Source organism: Culex quinquefasciatus, chromosome 1 (genome assembly GCF_015732765.1).
Source record: "Culex quinquefasciatus strain JHB chromosome 1, VPISU_Cqui_1.0_pri_paternal, whole genome shotgun sequence".
NCBI classification, from domain to species: domain Eukaryota; kingdom Metazoa; phylum Arthropoda; class Insecta; order Diptera; family Culicidae; genus Culex; species Culex quinquefasciatus.
The window spans coordinates 118,754,170-118,776,483 of NC_051861.1; the positions used below are offsets into that span (position 1 = coordinate 118,754,170).

General features: G+C 35.1%; 1 protein-coding gene across 5 annotated transcripts in view; it reads left to right on the forward strand.

The window, feature by feature from the left end:
• Positions 1 to 21,737, forward strand: part of LOC6038460 (neural Wiskott-Aldrich syndrome protein) — a 45,831-nt gene extending 24,094 nt beyond the window's left edge. For all 5 annotated transcript variants that reach the window (XM_038266823.1, XM_038266825.1, XM_038266821.1 and 2 more), the window contains exons 3-10: positions 7,423 to 7,650; positions 7,765 to 7,864; positions 10,153 to 10,266; positions 10,340 to 10,581; positions 14,680 to 14,835; positions 14,899 to 15,096; positions 15,162 to 15,317; positions 19,882 to 21,737. In XM_038266823.1, the coding sequence (XP_038122751.1) occupies positions 7,423 to 7,650; positions 7,765 to 7,864; positions 10,153 to 10,266; positions 10,340 to 10,581; positions 14,680 to 14,835; positions 14,899 to 15,096; positions 15,162 to 15,317; positions 19,882 to 20,184 (1,497 nt within the window). In that variant the 3' untranslated portion in view covers positions 20,185 to 21,737. The remainder of the gene's footprint in view (positions 1 to 7,422; positions 7,651 to 7,764; positions 7,865 to 10,152; positions 10,267 to 10,339; positions 10,582 to 14,679; positions 14,836 to 14,898; positions 15,097 to 15,161; positions 15,318 to 19,881) is intronic.
• Positions 21,738 to 22,314: the final 577 nt, after the last annotated feature.

A 22,314-nucleotide genomic window follows, 5' to 3' on the forward strand; every position in this document is an offset into this window, starting at 1 on the left:
CCATGATTTTTTACTTTGTTCATACATCCAACATAAATATTCAAATATTTTTGGTAAAGATGATTGTAATTTTAGTATTTCTCATAAATGTAGACTAGGCCGTCCCAAAAAAACGAAAATTTGTCAAATCTTCGGTGCTCACCCCTAGAATGATAGATTAGGATGTCAGGAACAATGTTTTCATACAACAAAAAATTCCCAAAAATGGTTTACAACTCGCGCGCGGAGCTTGAATAAAAAAGTGCATTTTTCGAGTATTTTTCAGAAATGCGAGTAACAGTCATACTAAAGTCATTTAAATTTGGTCGCCTTGGGCTTCAAGTTATAGTTTAATGTCCCCTGAACAAATTCCTGTACAGACATAGTCCATAAAAGCTTGTGTTTGGGCATGTCAGGGCGTTTTAGGGAGAAAAAATTGTATTTTCTAGCCAAAAAATTTCAAAAATCACTCCCCAAAACGAGCCAAAAAACTTTTATCTTCAATTTGGTACTCCTTGCAATTCCCCATTAAAATCGACTGCTGCGGTCAATTCCGCGAGTGTGTACAACTGACCCAGTCCGGTTACTGACCCAAAGCAGGAAGTTCCATTTTTTATTCGCCTTCCACCCCCGGGGTTCCTCCCAGTCACACCAGAAACCCACTCACATGAGATCGCCGATCGATACCTGCTCACCGATTCGATGGCAAATAGATTTGCCAGATATCTCGCCATTTCCATCGGTGGTTGCATCTTTGGCGAACGAAAATATTAAAAGAAGCAGAAATAAATGAGGAAAAAAAAGAGGAAAACCGGCCGACACTTCCAGAAAAGCAGCAGCAGCAGCAAATTGAATAATAATGATGCTGGTTTATAATCGATGTTACATGCACGACGACTCTTGGCAGTCAGGTTGGAAAATGTGGTTTTGCAACCGAAATTTTGGAGAAAGCATCTCTTTCAGATCGATTGAAACAGAAACTTTAAACTTAAATAGTGATTTTCTATTAGTTCTATCCATCCCTAAAGCGAACCGTTTATCTTCCGGACCCACCAGCAAGATAATCTACCAAATTTAATTAAACTTCAGAAAGTAAACCACAAAGCCGGAACAAAATCAACCAAGTAGGCATTGATTGCTTTCTTTGCCTATCAATGGCTAAAAGAAAAGGAAATTTGCTTGAAATAAACGATGATAATGCAGTTTTTTCATTGAAAACGATTAAATTACCTGCTTGAGTTGAGTCGTACAGTTTAAAATCTCAATGTTTGCACTTTTTTTTAATTAGCAGTGTTTTGTTTCGAAATAAATAACGCCCATTGACGTAATGATAAAAACAGTCCGTTACGTGTCGAAAGTCACTTTTCTTATGAATTTTTAATTTTTGTTTGCGCAAACTAAAAGGCGTTCAAATTTATTCAGTGCACGAGGGGGAGCCACTGTAAAATGCAACACTGTGTTGACCAGCAAGGTACAACAAGATAAAGACAGATTGCAGAGGTTGTTTTCTCGCGAATGTTATCACATAGTGATTGTTTTTTTTTGTCTTTGATAACATTCGCGAAAATAATTGCTGTCATTTATTTTTATCTTTTTTTTTTCAATATATGGTTCCTCTAAATGCCTATAACGAATAATTTTTGCAGTATTTTTTTTATAAAATTAAGAATTTTCAATTTTTGGCGTGAAAATCACAAACTGAAACAGCTGAGTAGTTAACATAAACGTTAAAAAATAGGGGACTGTATTGACCTTACATTTTCATTCGAGCCCCTTTTAAAAGTGCAAAAATGTGCGAAAAGAATTTATTTTACAATTAAAAACTGTATGTTTCAACTACAAAGCATATTTTACAAAATAAAGTTATTATTTTTTAAGTAATTAATTTTTTTATCAGACTAAGTTTAATTATAAAAAAAACTAATGGTCCGATTTAAAATGTTAACCCTCTACTGCCCAAATTATTTTTTTCGAATATTTTTATTTTTCCCGTGTTTAAGAGGTCATTTTGAGCAACTTTTGTTCTACGAAAAACTTTACTTCTCTTGTTTTATGTTTTTCTTGTTTCATTTTTAGTATTTTAATTTGCATTTATCTTGTTTAGATTATGTTTGTTTTTGGTAGTAGGTACTTCTTTTTACTTAAAATATAGGAAATGTTAAAAAAAACACAGCCAAAGATGACCCCTAAAAAATACATTTTTAAAAAACATTGGCAAAGTCACATAAAACAAGTAAAACTTCCAACCCATAAATTTTCTGAAAATTTTAAGAGTTCTTCTCTCCAATGCTTTTCATAGATCAAAAAATTGGTTAAAAAATGGATTTTAAGCGTTTTTTTGAAAAAAATAATAATTCAAGACTAACATTTCAAAAGGGAGTAATAAAGAATGTTTGGCCCCTTTGAAATGATGGTCTTGATTTAAAAATTTTGAAAATATTTTTTTCGAAATGATCGGAAAATTTCACGAATGTTTCATGATTTAACATTGTAAATCGGACCTATAGTTGCTGAGATATCGACATTAGAAAATGGTGGGTTGTTTGGGTGAGACTTAGAAAACATCAATTTTCCTGTTTTAAATCCTTTGCATGGCAATATCTCAGTAACTAAAAGGTCGTATCAACAAAGTTCAAAAAAGCAAAATATAGAGAATTTTCTGAGCTTTTCAAAAATATTTTTTTCAAAGCTGGGCAAACATGTGCACTAATTTAAAAAAAAAAAAAATCTGCGACTATTTAAAAAAAATCCTAAAAATGGCTTTAACTTGAAAACGGTGCATTTTACCAAATTTCACTAAAGTACTTTAAATAAAGTTGATATTTTTTTTTTAAATCAGTATTGATTTAAAAATTATAACTCTGTCAAAGATTTTTTGCCCAACCTGGAAATTTCTGAAAAGTTGGCATTTGATGTCCCCTAAAACATAACTAAAAAATAAAAATAGTGTTTTTTTTGCAAATCAAGTTTTAGTGACAAAAAGCTAAATTAAAAATCACCATTTTTTTACCTTGTATATTTTTTTTTCAGTGTAATTCTTATCCATACCTACAACTTTGCCGAAGACACCAAATCGATCAAAAAATTCCTTCAAAAGATACAGATTTTTGAATATATCATTTTTATATAGGCAGCTGCCAAATTTGTATAGAAAATTATATGGACAAACTAATGATGCAAAATGGCTTCTTTGGGCATACCGAAGGCACCAAAAAAGTTCCTTTCGAAATAATAAATACAAAAATTATAAATAAAAAAAGACCGATTTCGTAGAGAATTGCTCTACTTTTAAGATCAAATTTGAGTTCTACGATCAATTTTTGTCAAAATTGAATACTTGATTGTCTTTTAAATTAAAAAAGAGTTATTGAAAAGAAAAAGTCTTATAACCGCCATTTTGGCCGCCATCTTGGATTCTTGAATTCTAAATAATTTTAAAGTAGTGACAGCGAAAAAAACTGTTTTTCGTGATTCGATTATCCGAAGATTTGATTATCCGAAGGGAAATTTTTCCGAGGCCTTCGGATAATCGAGTCTGGACTGTATTCCAAAATGTCGTTTTTAAACTCATAAGGGGACGTACTTTTCAACTATCAGAAGTTCTTCGTCATTATGGTTATGCGTGTAGCATTAACACTGCACCTTTTCATGAGGAAACTTCATGTTAAATTGAGCCATTTGGTCCGAATAACTAAAAATGTTAAAATTCTACGTGGGACAAGTATGCGATTATGACAAAATGTTATGCAATGCAAACGAAATATTACCAAATAAATAGCTGAAAACATATTAAAAGGTCCAATAAACATCTTTTTTTAAGGACGCTTTAAAAACACTCTAAATCAAAATATGAAAATTTTATTGATTAAACATTAAAAAAGAGTCTGAAAAAAACAATCAAAAAAGTCCAAACACAGCAGACAAAGCACACACTCATAAACCACGGAAGATCAAAGCAACCACTTTTTCATTCGGAAGATGAGCGTTTAATTGTCGGAATTCGAACACAAAAACCGGCTAGATAAGTAAACGCACAATAATTTGGCAAATGACTTCACATATGAAATAAAAGCCATTTCACAACAAACAAAAAAGCGCAGACGGAATCGTTCCAGTGTCTCAACGTGTGTGTGTCTTTGTGAGTTGTTTTGATGGCGGGACGATAATAGCGATAAAAAAAGCAGAGGCATTTTTCCTCTCATTTTCGCGCTCATCATCTCTTCCGCTCGTTACACGCGGAACCATCATCATCAACGTCGTCATCATTATGACCAGCACCAACCTGCTGCCAGAGCGCTACCTATTTATTATGCAAAGAAAGAAAAACCATCACACACTTACATTGGTGAGGGAATGAAAGAAAGAAGAAAAAAGTAGACACTGAACTACATTTGACTATATTTTGCTGGAAGTTATTTTGAAAAGGCGTATTTCAAAAAGTAAAATCTTTATTACCAAAAAACCTAATATTCGAAAAAACATTTTTTATTCATAATGTGCCCTTTTCAAAACATCATCTTGTTCAACACTATCATCGGAATGCAGTACTTTGCTCGCAAAAGATACAATACCATTCATCTATTTCTCACTCTCTTGTTTCTGTTTCACCAGAGCATCACCATCATTACCTATTGGTCCATTATACCTACACACAGTTGAATTGAATTCGCATCCTACACATCAATCGCTGTGATAATAGTGTGGTTCGATTCCCGTGATTACACACTCTCTTATATGGATTTGCCTTTCGTTTAGCAATGTGATGTGAGATTTTAAAAGGTGTGAAAATGTGCAGTGGAAAAATCTAAAGGGAAAATAACCTATGTTGGAAATTGTGCGCCTTTGTAATTTATTTGTATTTGTTTTAATCTTTTTTCCTAAAATTCAGAATTATTTTTATGCTTGATGATTTTATTCTTAAATGTTGAAGATTTTTTTTAATTCAATTTAATGATATAAATGAAAATCAAAACTAAGAGGAAATATACCTACAAATTTAAATATTGTAGCCCTAAATAAACTTTTTTGCAATGCCGTTGTGTAGCAACTGAGTAATAAAAGTAGAATTTTGCAATTTTTTTTTCGAGATTTTTAATATGATTTTTTTGGATATGTCAAAAGAAGCCGTTTTGGATCATTAGTTTTTTTTTATACAAATTGGCATGTTAATATTCGAAAGTTTGTATCTTGAGAAGGGATTTTCTGATTGATTCAAAACATGGAAAAATCTTGTTTTTTTTATTTCCCTTTAAACTACAGTAAAGTTCGTTTCCGAAAATACGTTTAAATTTTATTTTTTTATGTTGTTGGGAAACCGAAAAAGGCATATTTTACGCTAAGCTGGTGCAAAATCTGATACTGGTAACATTGAAAATCTAAACAATAGTTTCAAAGATATCGCTAGCTCTAAAATAAGAGCCAATGAGAACAACTAATTTTTCTCAATAATAAAACTTTTAGAGGCTGCTTAGCTTTTCCTTAAAAAAAGACAAAGTTTCATCCAAATTCAAAAAAAATCTTGAAAAAATTGCGACATTTAGGAGTTTTGGCTTTAATAATTTGAAGACTATGCAAAATTAAAAGCAGGGTTGCCAGATCTTTGAACTTTTTGAAACTTTGGAAAATATTTTGATTACCTATCCAACCATATGTCGGATGAGGGATCCGGACAATGTTTACATACAGATAAGTGAGATCCACTTTCTAAAAAATACATTAATATGACTGAAGTGGTCATAACTTGAGATAGGGTTGCCAGATCTTCAACCTATCTACCTATCCAACGAGGTAAAACAAGATGGTATTTGAGTCGAGATCCGGTCACTTATCTAACATTTGGATATTTTCGAAAACACATTTTTATACATAACTTTTGAACTACTTATACAGCAACTCCATTTGAAAAGAGCCTAAACCGATAAAAAAGTTCTCCAATCGGGCTCAATTTTTTTCTGGGGGTTCCTTATCCGAAATAATTAAATCCGTTTTTTTTTTTATTTGGCCGTTAGGGTGACCTACACCGTGCTAGGGTGGTCCAAAAAACGGCAATTTTCGTCAATTTTCGCAAAAACCACATTTTTCAAAAAATCATAAATCTGGGCCGTTTCAACCGATTAAAACTGTCTTGGACGCAAATGAATGGTGATTAGTTTGCCTTTAAGGAAACATAATTTGAGATCCGAAAAAAACAGCCAAATATTTAAAAAAGTCGTATGAAAACTGAAAACGCGTCGAAAAGTCAGTTTTTATTTTCAAAAAATCATATCTCGGAAATGTATGGTTATTTTTTTATATGTTATGTGAAATTTTCCGAGGAATGTGACAAAAATATTTTCACACATAGGCTCTTTGGTCCAAACCCGAAAGTCAAAATATAAAACATTAAGAAATGTATGAAATATCTTGAAAATTGATCCTCAATTAATTACCATTACTTGATGAAACTGCTTGCTTTTCATCACCAATAATAATAGTACTGAATAGTACTTTTTGCAATTCCGTCGTGAAAATACTTCTTTTTCCTGTCATTCTTGAACGACGAAACAGCCTACTTTTCTGTACTAAAAATAACAGAATCGAATAGTAACACTTTTCAAAATAAATGCTGAAAAGTTCTACTTTTCAGCACTAAAATGGGTGCTGAAAAGTTGAACTTTTCAGCACTTGTTTCGAAAAGTATCACTTTTCAACATTTTTTTTTGATTTGAACGATTTATTGACAAAATACATGAAAATTTGACTTAAAATTTCACTCAATGGGTGTTTTTCGGAATTGCAAAAAAATTTTGTATGGAACTCGTTGCAAAACTTGATTTTTTCAGCACTCGTCGTATTTATCCAACTCGGTGAACCTCGTTGGATAAATGTACGACTCGTGCTGAAAAAATCCTCTTTTTGCAACTTGTTGCATAAACTACTATTTCAGCATCCATTTGAGTGTTGAAAAGCTCCACTTTTCGTTATTTGTATCGAAAAGTAATACTTTTTGATTTTGTTTTGGAGTTTGACACTTAATTTGATGGCAAATAACATTCAAGGAAAGGCAAAGTATTGACAGGTTTACCTAAATGTATAAAAATATCAAAAAGAAGCCTGATACCTTAGATAATTACTTTTGTTAAAATGGTTTTCCAAAAAATCTCTCAATTCATATTACTCAACTGCACGTGTCCCCCTCGGAATAATCAAAATTTGCACACTGAGTGCCCCCATTGCGCTTAGACAAACGCTATCCGCAACCATTATTGCCTCTGTGCTCCAGTTTCACTTTCATCTCGCGCAAAAATAGTGCTCCACAACAAATAATAACAACAATAATAACATCAACCACCCCGACCAACAAACGCAATTGACTGTTTCCTCTTTGTTTTTTTCTCTCTTTCTCTTCAACATTTCCATGCATCTTCTCGCCGGCCTACTCCGATCTCTACGACTTGATATCAGACCCAATGCACGGCCGTGGTCCAGCTGTACCTGACGCAATCGCCGGCGCACGCTTCCTGGGTCAAAAAGTGGACCGGCGCGCTCTGCTTCGTCAAGGACAACATCCGCAAGTCGTACTACTTCCGGCTGTACTGCCTCAAGACGAACCGCCAGGTCTGGGAGCAGGAGCTGTACGAGAAGCTCGACGTCACCAAGCCGCGCCCGTTCCTGATCGTGTTCGAGGGGGCGGTTAGTATTACTTTAGCGTGCAAAAGTGACAGCTGCGCGCTCGGTGGCGCCGCGCGTCGCTAGCGCGGCCGTTTTTGAAACTAAATCAAAATTGCTTTTTTTACTTTTTATTAGGAGGGCATCGTGGCGTTCAACTTTGCGATGGAGGACGAAGCTACGGCGTTTATGAACACCACCACGAGCACGCTGCACAACCGAAACCGGCGAAGAGATGGTGAGTTGCGATTTCGATGTTATGGTTAGCTTATAGAGGTTAGGTTCGGTTTAAGGTTTGCCAACAGATAATTACGCAAAAAAAAATCACCGCCAGCTAATCTTATCTTCTTATCGATTTCACGAGGGGCTTTTCCTTGGATTCTGAGTGAAATCTACTCGCTAATTACAACCTGTGTGGTCGAATGACTGATAACACACTTCTTATATCTGCGAGTGGATTTCAAAGTCGCTGAAATAAAACGATAAGATAAGATAAAGACAAATTGAGGTGCCACAAGTTGGCGAAGGTTTGCTGTAAAGATTGATGCAATATTTTTGATTTCCGGATGTAGACATTTGCTTTTTGTAAATAATTTGGAACTGTAAAGGACAAGCTTGTCTCATTTCAACGAATGAGACAAGTTTGACCTGTTGGACAGCAATCGAAACAAGAAAGAAGTGTTTTTTTCTTGTCTCAAAAGTTGAGACAAGCTTGTTTTGTTTGGTTTAATTTCAAACTACATTGAAAAAAAAAACTTAGCTGTGAGACAAACTCGGTCACTTGGACATGAGTTTGAAGAAAAAATAAAAGGCAGCAATTGAAATAAAACAATGCAATGAGACACACTTGTGTTATTGGACAACGATCCAATCTTGTCTCAGGAACTGGGACATGCTTGTTTTGTTGGGCTTTTTTGAGAACATTTAAAAAAGATAGTATTGAGACAAGGTTGGTACGTATGACATTAACTGAAACACTAAAGTGTTGAGACAGATTTGGTCAATTGTACTTCTGCTAAAACAATATAGAAATCAGTTGATAGTGAGACATGACTAGCTTATGTTGCATATGAATTCGAATCAATTAGATAATCTTATCTAATTGGGATCAATGGAAAAAATAACAAGCAGTGAGACAAGCGTGTCATATTGGACACACATTTGAAAAAGAAAGCTATGAGACAAGCTTGTCATATTGAACAGATATTGGAATAAGAAAGCAATGAGACAAGCTTGTCATATTGGACAGCTATTGGAAAAATAAGGCTATGAGACAAGCATGTTATCTTGGACAGCTATTGAAACAAGAAAGCAATGAAACAAGCTTGTCATACTGGACAGACATTTGAATAAGAAAGCTATGAGACAAGCTTGTCAGACTGGACAGCTATTGAAACAAGGAAGCAATGAGACAAGCTTGTCATATTGGACAGCTATTGAATTAAGCAAGCAATGAGACAAGCTTGTCATATTGGACAGCTATTGGAAAAAGAAAGCAATGAGACAAGCTTGTCATATTAGACAGATATTTGAAAAATGAAGTAATGAGACAAGCATGTTATATTGGACAGGTATTGGAAAAAGAAAGCAATGAGACAAGCTTGTCATATTAGACAGATATTGGAAAAATGAAGCAATGAGACAAGCATGTTATATTGGACAGGTATTGGAAAAAGAAAGCAATGAGACAAGCTTGTCATATTGGACAGCTATTGGAAAAAGAAAGCAATGAGACGAGCTTGTCATATTGGACAGACATTAGAAAAAGGAAGCAATGAGACAAGCATGTTATATTGGACAGACATTGAAACAAGAAAGTAATGAGACAAGCTTGTCATATTGGACAGCTATTGAAACAAGAAAGCAGTGAGACAAGCTTGTCATATTGGACAGCTATTGAAATAAGAAAGCAATGAGACAAGCTTGTCATATTGAACAGACATTGAAACAAGAAGCAATGAGACAAGCTGGTCATATTGGACAGCTATTGAAACAAGAAAGTAATGAGACAAGCTTGTCATATTGAACAGACATTGAAACAAGAAACAATGAGACAAGCTGGTCATATTGGACAGCTATTGAAACAAGAAAGTAATGAGACAAGCTTGTCATATTGGACAACTATTGAAATAAGAAAGTAATGAGACAAGCTTGTCATATTGGACAGCTATTGAAACAAGAAAGCAATGAGACAAGCTTGTCATATTGGACAGCTATTGAAACTAGAAAGCAGTGAGACAAGCTTGTCATTTTGGACAGCAATGCTGTGAAGCAAACTTGTTACATTTAGCAGCAAATGCAAAAAGAAAGCAATGAGACAATCTTCTTTACTTCAATAGAATATTTAAAAAAAACAGTGAGACAAAAAAAAATTAGTGTTGTGAAATATTAATTGAGCTGAAAAAATAAATAAAAATTATCACAAAACCCAAATTTTACTAAAAATTTATTAATTGAACAGTATTTTAAGGAAATGCTTGAATAGGTTATACATTTCTGAATAATTTATATTTGTGTTTTTTGCAGATCGCATCAAACGGAACAGTACCCGGAAGGACCCACCGCCGGCACGACCCCCACCAGTGTCGAACCAAAACAATGCCTTTGACAATACTGTCACTTTGCGGCACAAGCCTTCCTGTAAGCACAAACTTCCCCAACATTCGAAAATCCCACTAACAATTCCCTTTCTTTGAACCTTTTCTTCCTTCAGTTGGTGCCCCGACGGCGGCCGCTTTCCCGCAGCAACCGGCGGCGGCAGCGGCGATGACGCCCCACCAGCGACCCACCAAGAATAAGGCCAAGGGCAAGCTGCGCAAGGAGGACATTGGGATGCCGTCGAACTTTAAGCACGTGACGCACGTTGGATGGAGTCCCACCAGCGGGTTCGATCTGAGCGGCGAGGAGGACACGCTGAAGCCGTTCCTGGAGAAGGCGGGTGTGCGGGATCAGCATGTGAGTGGAAAGGGGGATATTTTAAATTGGAACATAGAAAAAGTCTATTTTTTTGGTGCTGACAAGTTCTGTTAAAGTGAGCGGGATACACTGTTTGGTTAACTCCTGATTTTTTTCCGCACTATAAAAAAAATCATGACGATATTACATCTAGGAATTTTGACAGATTTTGTGTCAGAAATAATGTGTAAAATTACATCTGTAAATTTGTAAAAATTACATATTTTTAAGTGTAATTTTACTTATTTCACAAACAAACCTAAACAAAAGCTATACAAAATGTAAAACTCTCTAAACATTTTGTTTTGTTGTGATTTTTTTTATTAATTATGTAAGTAATAAGAGGTCAAATCAACAACTCACAATTTTTTTCTGGAGTTTCTTTTTTATAAATCTCATATAAATATTTTTTTAAGGCTACAAATCAAAAATGTAATTTTCTAGAAAACGGGAAAATTTCATAAAAATATTTTTTTTTGTTTTAGTTTTTCTTCTTTCCAATAATTGCATTCATTTCTGTTGTAAGTGTGTTGTAAATTCTTTAAACATAAAAAAAAATCAGAATCAAATTTAAAGCAAATCACAACATGATTGTTGCACTTTTTTATAATTCAAGTTGAATTTTTAGCATACAAAATAAACATCAAAGTGCAGACTTTTTGAAAACTAAGTTTTAGTTTTAAAAAAATTAAGCAAATTGCATCACCCAGTTATCTATGTTGTATAACTTTTTGTATTTATTTTGCTTTCAGAAATTAATATCATTGATGATGTTGTCATGATCTTGTTATCTAAAGGAGCGTTCTTTTATTACGTAACGCAAAAAAAATATTTTTTAACCCCTTCCCACTCGCAACAAAATTTCCATACAAATTTGGAACACTTTGTATGGAGCGTAACACAGCTTCCGACCCACCCTCCCGCCAACCGCGTTACGTAATACAAGAACGCTCTCTAATCAACTGAAAAATATTTGAAATGCATTTTACTGCTTTATTAGCATGTTTGAGTTCGTTAAAAAATGTTTTGAATTATTGTAAAGTACCGCAAAAAGTTTTTTTTTTGCTAAAAAACAACTTTCGTCTATACTTAGAAGTTAAAAATGATTGCAAAACAGATGAACATTTTACACCAGGGATTTTAAGACTAATATTTCATTGAAATGTTTAAACCATGGCTTGTAATTTCAGTTTTATATTTTTTTGACCCCCTCCATCCCTCTCGACTTTGGTCAGAGTTGAGGGACATATACTTCAAAAAATATTTGCAACGGCCTAAACACTTCAACAATTAAGATTTTCTTCTGATTCACAAGAAAAAGGGGTATTTTTTAATATATATTTATTAATATAATCTTATGGGAAATTGGATGAGCTTTCCGGTAAAAATATTTTCGAGACTGAAAAATCAAGTCCTCATATAGAAATTGCCAAAAACCATCAAAAAACTTATTTTTTAAACATTTTTATTTTTAAAATCGCTGTAACTTCACAAGGATTGAACTTAGGACAATTGTCAATATGGAGACTTTTATGTAAAATTGTCTGGATTTTTGTATTTTTTTAAGGTGAGTTGCTCCATCCTGCATTTTTCGTGAGTCTTTTTGTCACATCTTAGGCTATTTTCACAAAAATTTTGAACGAAAAAAAATTCGTGGGCTCACCTTCAAATTTGACTTTTAAACTTAAAAATCAAAAAGTCTCAGTGTATTTTTTTTTTAAAAGCCCGTCAAATTTCCTACAAGTTTGTCTTTAACCACTTTTTGACACGATGCAACGGCTTCGAGATACAGCAATATTTAAATTACGAAATACAAAAATATTTAAAACACTTACGCCCTTCTCAAATGTCATTATCGAGTGTAACTGGCTCCATATACACAGTCCGTTCACAGTCTCTGCTGTAAACACAACCCAGTAGGGCGGGCCGCTTTATTGTTTTGTAATATATTTTCGGATGTTCTCGGATCTACTGCACTTGTCGATATTTACAATAAAAAACTTTCGACGTTTTTTTTTAACATTACCTTATACCTTTTCGAAAAAACAGATGAGTTTTGACTTAAAAATAAGGTATTTTTCGCATTTTTTTTTTTGCTGCAAATATTTTTCAATGTTTATGTAGTTTGACTCTGGCCAAATTCAAGGCTGAGGGCAAAAAGTTTAAAAAAACATTACATTTGGTGCCTTCCATTTTACTAGGGCACATAACTTTGGTAAACAAAAGTGTATACTAGGATGTAACAAAAATGACTTTTTGGCGGGCATTCAGGGGTTTGTTCCGTTGGGCATACTGAGTTTAAATCCCAAATATGAGCTTGATTGGACGTAACAGGAGCTGGCGATTTGCATTTGAATTTTAAATGGAACTTAACCCGCAAAAAAAAAAGATTTTTTCGAAAATGTCAATTTTTGAGGCACTTTGGCCACTGGAGCGTTTAATTTCAACATAACTGGCGTGTAGGCCAGATCGCCAATTTTTCTAAAAAATGCCAAACTTTGAAGGCCTGTACCAAGCTCTAGGATGCTCAAAATGTTATACATACCAAAACATGCGCAAGGATCTGGCTTACACGCCAGTGATGTTGAATATAATCGCTTAAGTGGCCGCAAAAATTGTCATTTTTGAAAAAAATCTTTTTTTGCTAGTTAAGTCCAATTTTGAATTCAATTGGGTACTAAAGCCCTATGTCAATTTTTATGTACAATGGTAAAAAACACGATTAAAAACCATTTCTGATCACTTTTTTTCATTTTAATGCAAAAAAAAATTTGACAAGACAACATTTTTTCGATGGATCAACTATGGTCCCCTTGGAACGAGCTGTCAATTAGGAACTTTTCTGTCAAGAAGGACCGCGGGGTTAATTTTTCCAAATTGATTTAAAAATCCATTTTAAACTCTTTGTGGTCGTACAAAAGGTCATTGTACTCAGAAAAATAAGCTTTATCGCTGTAAACAATAATATCAGCAATCTAAGCTTCATTTTAGGACCCAATTGCAAAGCTCCAGCTCCTGTTACGTCCAATCATACTCATATTTGGGATATGGGCTCCATTTCCCCACCGGAACCAACCCCTGAATGCCCGTCAAAAAGTCATTTTTGTTACACTCTAGTGTATACCTCTCACACCTTATGTAAATTGTCATTCAAAGGGTCAAAGGGTTTCACTTTTATTTACAAATTTAGTAAAATGTCAGGCTCTATTTGATTAAAAAAAAGATTTTTTTTAAAGTGCATTATACGCCAATATAAAATATAAATTTCGACAAAAAATATCAGCGAAAAAAAATTGTGGCCCAAACTACCCAAATTTCACCGAAAATTTAAAAAAATGGGACCAAACATGCTTAAAAATGATTTTTATCGCCAGAATATTTATTTCAAACTGTTTTCAGTTGATAAGATATCTAATACTTTCATATAAATTTGAATGATTCCGAAAAAAATGTTTTGACCGCTTGATTTTTCAGGCAGATTTTTAAGCGACAAAAATTTAAAAAAATACTTGCAGCGGCCTAAACAAATTCAATAAAAAATAGGTAATTTTTTAAGAGTGTAACATTATGTTGATGGATTCTTCAAGTTTGTAAGAAGATTCGTATATTTAGAAGATAAGTTATTATAGCCAAATCACAAAAAAATCATGAAGGTTGGAGATTTTCTCTTACATTTTTATTTACAATTAGTTAAAAATAATGTATTAGTAGGCGTTAGCAGCTTTCTTTTGTCAACACAAACACTGTTTTTCATACCTACCTAACCAAATTTTACTGTGAAAATAAATATCCCCGAGTGCCCACCCTGCTTCTCTCTCCAAGCCAAGCATCATTCCATCTAAGCGCGGGTTCGTTATCTATGTTGCCCACCGCGTGGTGGACCTGTTAACATACTTTGTTTTGGCGAGAAAAGTTGGTTACGCTCTCCGTCCGTCCGTCCATGCGCCGCCGCACCGTGTGCAGTGCGTACCGTCAGTAAACCAAACCACCAATTATAATGTTGCGTTCGTTTTTTTCTTTTCTTGTTTCTTCTCATCTGTTTTCACGCGATGCCGATGCCGCTGTCCCCGTTCCGTTCCCCACCCCTCCCCTACGCAGCTGAAAGATCGCGAGACGCGCGAATTCATCTACGACTTTATTCAGAACCACAAGGTGTTGGACACGATGAAGTCGGAACAGTCCGGCAACAACCGTAAGCAGAGACCACCGCCCGTCCCGATCCGGAACCACCACGAGCAGCAGCAAACCCAGCAGGTTGGTTTCGGAGTCGTTTTCACGGTCACATCGTACTAATTGGGTGACTCTTCACAATTACAGTCCCCCCAACAGCCCAACGGAAACGTTCAGCAACGGAACCCACCGCCACCGCCCCCGAACCGGACACTGCCCCCACTGCCGGCGACGACCCCACCCAAGGTGAACCAAGCGCCTTCCCGACCCCCGCCGATCCAGCAGCAGCAGCAGCACAAGGAATCGCCGGCACCACCCGCTCCTGCGGCACCGATTCCCGGACCAGTAAGTAAACTCTCTTCTTCAAGCAAAAATTCTGACTAATCGAAAAAATTCTAACAAATTTTTAGCCCCCACCACCGCCACCTCCACCGTCGGCCGCCGCCCCTCCCCCGCCACCGCCCATGGGATCGATGCCGAAGGCGCAAGCCCCCGCCATCCCGGTGGTCGTCGACGACAACCGGTCCGCACTGCTGGACAGCATCCGCAAGGGGACGACGCTCAAGGTAAGTCGAGGCTGTTACGATTGCTTGTTTGATAAGACTAGTTTTTGGGGTTAAAGTTGTTGGCATAGATTCGCGGCGGCGTATTAAAATGTGGCCGGCATGTGCTGATATCGGAGTGTGATTGCCGGAGAAGACGCGCGCGCTCGCGCGCAATCAAAACAAAAGCAAATTTGGAGCGATTGGAATTATGGCACCGGACTCGTGGTCGCCCCAATGGCATAACCGGTGAGCCGTGGACTAAGTGAAAAACAAATTATCAAAAATGGATCTTCTTACGTAGAAAGAGCGTGACTTTGCAGAATTCACAGCGGTGCCGGTGTCAGCGGACGCGCGCTGCTAAAGGAGGCATTAGACTATGGCAAACAAACTCGCCAACAAACAAACTTTTTGACAATTTTCAGTTTGCCTTCTTTGTTTGTTTGCCTGCATTTGTTAGCAGAAACGTCACCTTGCATACATTTGGCTTTGTTTGCGAGTTTGGCAAACTGTCAAACACAAAAAAGTGCGAGTTTGTTTGTTTGTTTGTTTGCCATATTGGACTAGCTTCTTTACAAACAAAGCAAAACAAATGCAGGCCTACCGAAAAACTGTCAAAAAGTTTGTGTGTTGGCGAGTTTGTTTGTACGTTTGCCATAGTCTAATACATCCTTTAGATTGATTTGTAATGTTTCGACATTTTTCACTGCTGAGTCTTGGAATAACTGAACTTACATGTGAGACTACGAATTTTCAATGCTTACCCATGAGGATTTTGACAGCTAGAACATTTTTGAAAATTCCGATACAACGGATAACTATTTATTTACCCTATAAGAGTTTTCTAAAAAAAACTAACTTGAGTCTGGAAATCACCAAATTAAATCAATCTGTCAAAATGCATATCCGCCCATTCCTCGTGATTTTTACCAGTTTTTTTAAGGACCTTACTAGTTCATATTCCGGGGGACAACTTTGCCAAAGGGTCCAAAGCGATTTGTGCACTCTGAAAAATGTTACAGTGTTTATAACATCGTACCTCTAAAATCCTTTGAACCCCCTTTTTTACTTTACTCACCTCTAAAATATAACTGTTTCTTCTGGAAGAATTACCCTGGCTTGTTCAGGCCATTTCCACGATAGGGGTGCAAAGCTAAGTTGATCCCGGTTTATGAATACCGATAGCGAACTTTGCCACAGATAAAGCTCACCGCGGGCGCGGGGGGGCAAATATGACTTATTCCACTTTTTCTCTCTCGTTAAACCGTCGAAATCAAAAGTTATGCGTTGTTCCATGCCTAGAAATGCTAATAGTTTATTAAACTTTTCAATCCTATTGCAAATTCCAAATAATTAACATAAAAAATATCAAATCTTCAGGGTGGCCACTCAGGTCGGGAGTCACAAAGTCGGGAATCCCAAGCATACGAGCTTGTTTTTTTTTTCTAATTTTTGAATCATTTTGTAATATTTTGAACAATTTTCAAATTAAATTTACTCAATTCTTCTTTAGTAACTAACATTAAATTTAAGGTTCCTTTCACTATTTCAGAATCAAAAGGTTAAGACATTAAAAATACTAATGAAAACTGGATGGATTTGACACAGAATTTTATAATATTTTTTTTGAATCAAAAGTTTTTTTAATAAATTTTTGTTTATCAAACATCACTTACATTTACTCTAACTGAGTGAATTAAAAAATAATATTAAAATTGAGCCTAATTTAAACTATTATGGCTAGCGCAAACGTATGATTCTGTTTAATTTTATCAGTGATAGAAAAGCTATCAAATGATTATCTATGCACCGGCTACATCCGAATGTATAGCGGCCGTCACTATAGCTTCTGAGATCTCTTCTTGTGTATCATGATTCCCAGCGATGTCATTCTCTCTCTATCAATTCTCCCCTTTTCCTCCACTATGCGCTCTCATCGCTGAGTCTCTCAATCTCTCCGAAAAATGCAATGAGATAACGCGAGATGGCGATTAGGAACCGACCACGCATGACGTCCCGGTAAACTGCGTTTGCGAAATTGGTTTTGTGGCAGCTTTTATGGATAAACGCTGTTGCGGTAGGATGATCGTGAAAGCGAGAATGAGAGAGAAAAGGAAAATGTCAATCGCGAGTGTGTAAACATGGAAACGTGTTCGGCTATGTTCGGCGCTGAGAGTTTCAATAAGGAGATAAGAGCAGTTGTATTTGAGGCATGAATATTCTGGCGGGATAATTGTAGTTGCTGAGAGCTGATATTTTGATATTTTAACAACCCTGGTAAATATGTTAAAAGATTTTTTTCTTACAAGCATTTTACATAAAATAAGTGGTAAAACAGAAATTCTTATCAATATAGCCCAAAAAGCCGCAGCAAATCAAAATTTGCCAACGCCTCGTATTACGAGACGTAATACGAGGTCGGTTCCCAATTCCCCTCTCGCGTTTTACCATTGCCCTTTTCTGAGAAAACAAAAGAATCTTCGGTGTGTGTGCGTGAACGGGGAAAAGAGAAGGAGTGATAGAAAATGGATGCTCTTGCTGGCAATAATCATAATGAGATGAAAGAAGAAAACTCAAAAGCTATTTTGACAGTTGATGCAGGAATCATCAAACAATAGGTTTTTCTATCAGTAATTTACAAAAAATACAAAATATTCAACATTTAAAAGTTCTAAAATTTAAATATTACAAATTCAATAGTTAAAATCTCACTTACTTTTTCGAATGGTCCTATGTGCATAGGAAACCTATGGCGCATAGGTTGTTTTAAAAAAGTAATCTTGAAATATTCAGAAATTTATTTTAAAATTTAATGTTGTTTTTGATTTTTTTTTTCTGTGAATTTTCAGAATTTAGGGATATATTTTTATTTTTGAAAGGCTTAGAAATATAGTTTTCAAAGATCATTCTATTTTTTTAACTTTTAAATTTCCTAGAATTTTTCGAAATTTAATAATTTTTCATCTGTTTTGAATTATTATATAATTTTTTTTATTTTTTTTTTCTTATTGAAAACATTTTTTTAAGACTTCTAAATGGTGTTATTTTTTTTCCCTTTTTCCTTCTTTGTTTTAGAATTTTAAAATTTTGGAATTTTTTTTCCTAAATTTTAAATTGATCTAGTTTTTTTATATTTTGAATTCCTGATTTTTTAAGTTTTTAGTCCCTTTAAAAAGATCTTATAGATTAATTTCAACAAATTCCAATTTTAAAACTTCTTTCCTTGCAAGATTATGAGATTTTTTCGTGCATCATTCCATTTGAATTAATTTAGAAATTGTATGTTATTTTTGAACTTTTTATCCTGTAAATTTTCAGAATTTAGAAATTTATTTTTTGTTTGGATTTTTTTGAAAGCATAGAATTTGTTTTTCAAATAAATTTTGGATTAAAAACACATTCTAATTTTTAGATAATTTTTTTAGCTTTTAAAAACTTCTTGAATGCCAGGAAATTTCCTATTTTACATTTGTTTTGAATTATGTTTTTTAAGTTTGTTGATTTTTTTTATGTTTCAAGAATTTCTAAAATTTTGTTGTTTTTTTTTCTCTCTTTTACATTTTCTTTTTAAATTTTGTAATTTTTGGAATTTTTCTGAATTTATTTAATGGTCTAGATTTTTTTAATATTTAAATTTAATTTTTTTTTATTGTTTGTCCCTTAAAAATCTTAAAGTTTTAGTTTTTTTAGATTTTAATTTTTAAACTTAAACTTTTTTAAGATTTGAAGGATTATTTGATTTTTTTTTCTTTTTCTTTGCATAATTATTAGACTTTTTTTTGGTGAATCATTACATTTTACGCGGGAGCAAATCCCTCGTGTGCAAATTTGATTTGCTTGGATGTTTGCCCCCAGCTGTGGCGACACCCTTAAATTGCATACAATTAAACCTCGCATAGTGCGCAGGCGTTACGCTTTGTAATCCTTCGATTAATCTAAAACGGTATTATATTTGTGCAATCTTTTTGAAGCAATTTGTTCGTCTTTTTCCAATCTACAACTAGCCTCAAAGAGATTTCAAAAATATTACTTTATTTTAGAGCAATCAATGAAATGCAAAGCGTAACGCCTGCGCACTATACGAGTTTTAATTGTATAAGGTTGCAATTTTGAGAGGTGTTACACATTTTCAGAGCGGACGAATCTCTTCGCAGTCTTCAGGAAATTTGTTCCCTGGAACACGAACTATAATCTCATGTGGTTAAAAAAAAACAAAAATTGTAGAGGTACTGCAAAATGTCAACAACCAAAACGCACCGATCTTACGACCAGCCATGCCAGATATTCAGACAAATCTGTATTTTACAGATTTTTCTATCCTAAATTCACAAATAACAGAAAAGGAAATAATATTGGTAATGCTGCGAAAGGTGTTTATTAGATTTCAAGTTTTTTCTTGTTTTCGTCTGTCACAGCTTCCAAAACAGTTTGTTTGCATTTTTTCACGATATAAAATTTGATTTCGAAGACGGAAATTTTCGACGCTCCACTTTTTTAAGGGGGCAAGGGAAATTCTCCATCTTGAGACTGAATTAACATTTTGATTTAAATATTTTTTTTAATATCTTACTTTTTTCATCTTTAACAGCCAGTGGACCAGAGCGCCCTCAGCACCGGCTCCGGTTCCGGTGGCGGCGGAAGCGACCTCCGGGGTGACTTGATGTCGCAGATCCGGAGCGGCGGAGTGGTGCTGCGGCCGGTGCAGGACCGCGAACAGAACGCTGGCCCCGGCACGGACCGAAGCAGCGGAAGTGCCGGAAGCGGAGATTGCGGCACGGATGCGCTAGCGGATGCCCTGAGGAGAGCGCTGGCCGAACGAGGCCGCGTCATCCGGTCGTCGGATGAGGACGACAGCGACTCGAACTCGGCCAACGACGATTGGGATGATTAAGCGGGTGAGGTTAGTTGTTTTTTTAAAGGATATTTTTTTCGTTTTGTGTTTAAAATTTTTAATGTTTAGTTTTTTTTTTGTTGTAAAGTCAAATTTTTGAGAACGCGGTGCCAAATGAGTGTGACTGTATGTGTGAAATAATTGTTTGTGTGTATATTGAGAACGAAATAATTGCGGATTGAAGCAGGTTACCCAGAGAGGAGGAAGTGTTAGCAATTATTAGTATGGTAATTCTACTTAGCATTAAAAAACGGCACATCAGACGCACCAACATTACTGTGTAGTGTATTTTAAGAGCAGTATGCAAATGCGCGCGTGTCTTTGGTTGTTTTTAGCAATATTTTAAAAATCTTTATTTTCCCCTTTTGTTGCCCCGAGTATTGAATACGCTGCCTTTAAATTGTGTATTTATAATAAAATATTCTAGCATAAAACAAGCAACTACTTTTTAGCCTTTCATCTATAAAAACTTAATCGAAAATGTCGTGCGAAAAAAGATTAGAGGGATTTAAAAGGGAAGAAAAAGAATTCGCTGTTTAGGAAGGAGACGAAAATGAAAGTTTCCGCTCTAGCACTTCTCGAGTTTCGATTTTCCAAATCTTACTTTCGGCTGCCATGGTCTGCTTCTCGGTTTTCGAATTTTTAGTTTGAGTCACTGACTAAAATTAAACAAAAAAATCATTTTTTCGATGAAACGCCATGCGTCTCCATCGAGCGCACTTGCCATGGAGACGCATGGCATTTCACTCAATTTGTGTGTAATTTGCACAGTGACAAAAACATGAAAATTCAAAACCAACTTTGGAAAGGCCCTTCGCTACCCTTTCTCTTTTCCCCTTTCGCACCCTGGCGAAAGGTGGCCTGCAAAGAGCTCAATTTTTGTACACTTCTTTTTCTGTCCCTGTCCCCACACTTGGTAGAAGTATTTTTAACGAAACGATAAGTAACACTGATATCTGCTCACACACACTTTAAAGCGCGATTAACGAATAAAAACAAAACAAAACGTGATTTCGTAGTAACAGAAACAGTAAAGAATAAAACAGTTAGCCTAAATAGCACTAAGAGAAACTTTCACTTGTTGTTTTAGTCAAACACAGTCAATACTAATGCAATTGCAGATTGTCGTTAAATGTTTCTAAGTGTAATAGGTTCTTGTTAATATTCATATGTACATTTATCTTTCCTTTTTTCTGCAACCACAGTTTAACGTGCATATTTTTTGCAATTCGTTGATAATTGATTTGAGAAACCCGAACCAATTAAGATTAATCTAGACAAATAAACAAATAAAAAAATATCGTATAGGTGTATTAACTTAATCGGTTAGTCAGTTTAAAAAATAAATAAATTTGGTTTAAAGATAATCTTTCAACAGAAAGCCAAAAAAAAAACCAAGCGGCTGTTGATTGTTATATCCCCTGTCGTCGACTAACTTGTATGTAAACTCATGAGCTGTTTAACTCTGTGTATTTTTTTACAATCACATCTATATATATATATTCTCTACTTCTACAATAAAGCGCTCTTAACACGACTATTCCGTTAAAATATGTAATGCGTTGCTTTATTTGCTATAGAATCGAAAGAAAATCCCACCTTAATTTGAAGGTCAGATCGTTTCGTGGTGTCGCCGCTTGGAAGGCACACCGGTGGAGATGTGTTTTGTGCGTGTTTCTACCTGCCCAAGTTATGTCATATTCAATTTTTTTTTTGGTACAGTACAGACTCGATTTTCCCCCTAGGCCTAGGACAAATTTCACTTCGGATAATCGAATCACGAAAAAAATAATATTTTTCTCGATTTCTTTTTTTTAAGTGCGGCTTAGGGTAGACCCCTGAACTACTCTAAAGTGATTTAGTAATTTTAAATCCAAGATGGCGCCCAAAATGGCGGTGATGGAATATAAAAAAATGCATTTAGTAATTTATTGGGCAATCAACTATTCAAATTAGACTAAAATGGGGAATTCGAATTTTATGTTAAACAAGCCTTACCCGAAAAACTACGTCTTTTCCTTTTTTCGCTTGTTGACGTTTTTAGCTATTTCCTTGTTCAGCCTCCTATGATCAAAATTTGATTTTACGCAACTTTTTCCATACAATCTGCAGATTTTCCGGAATCGGTTC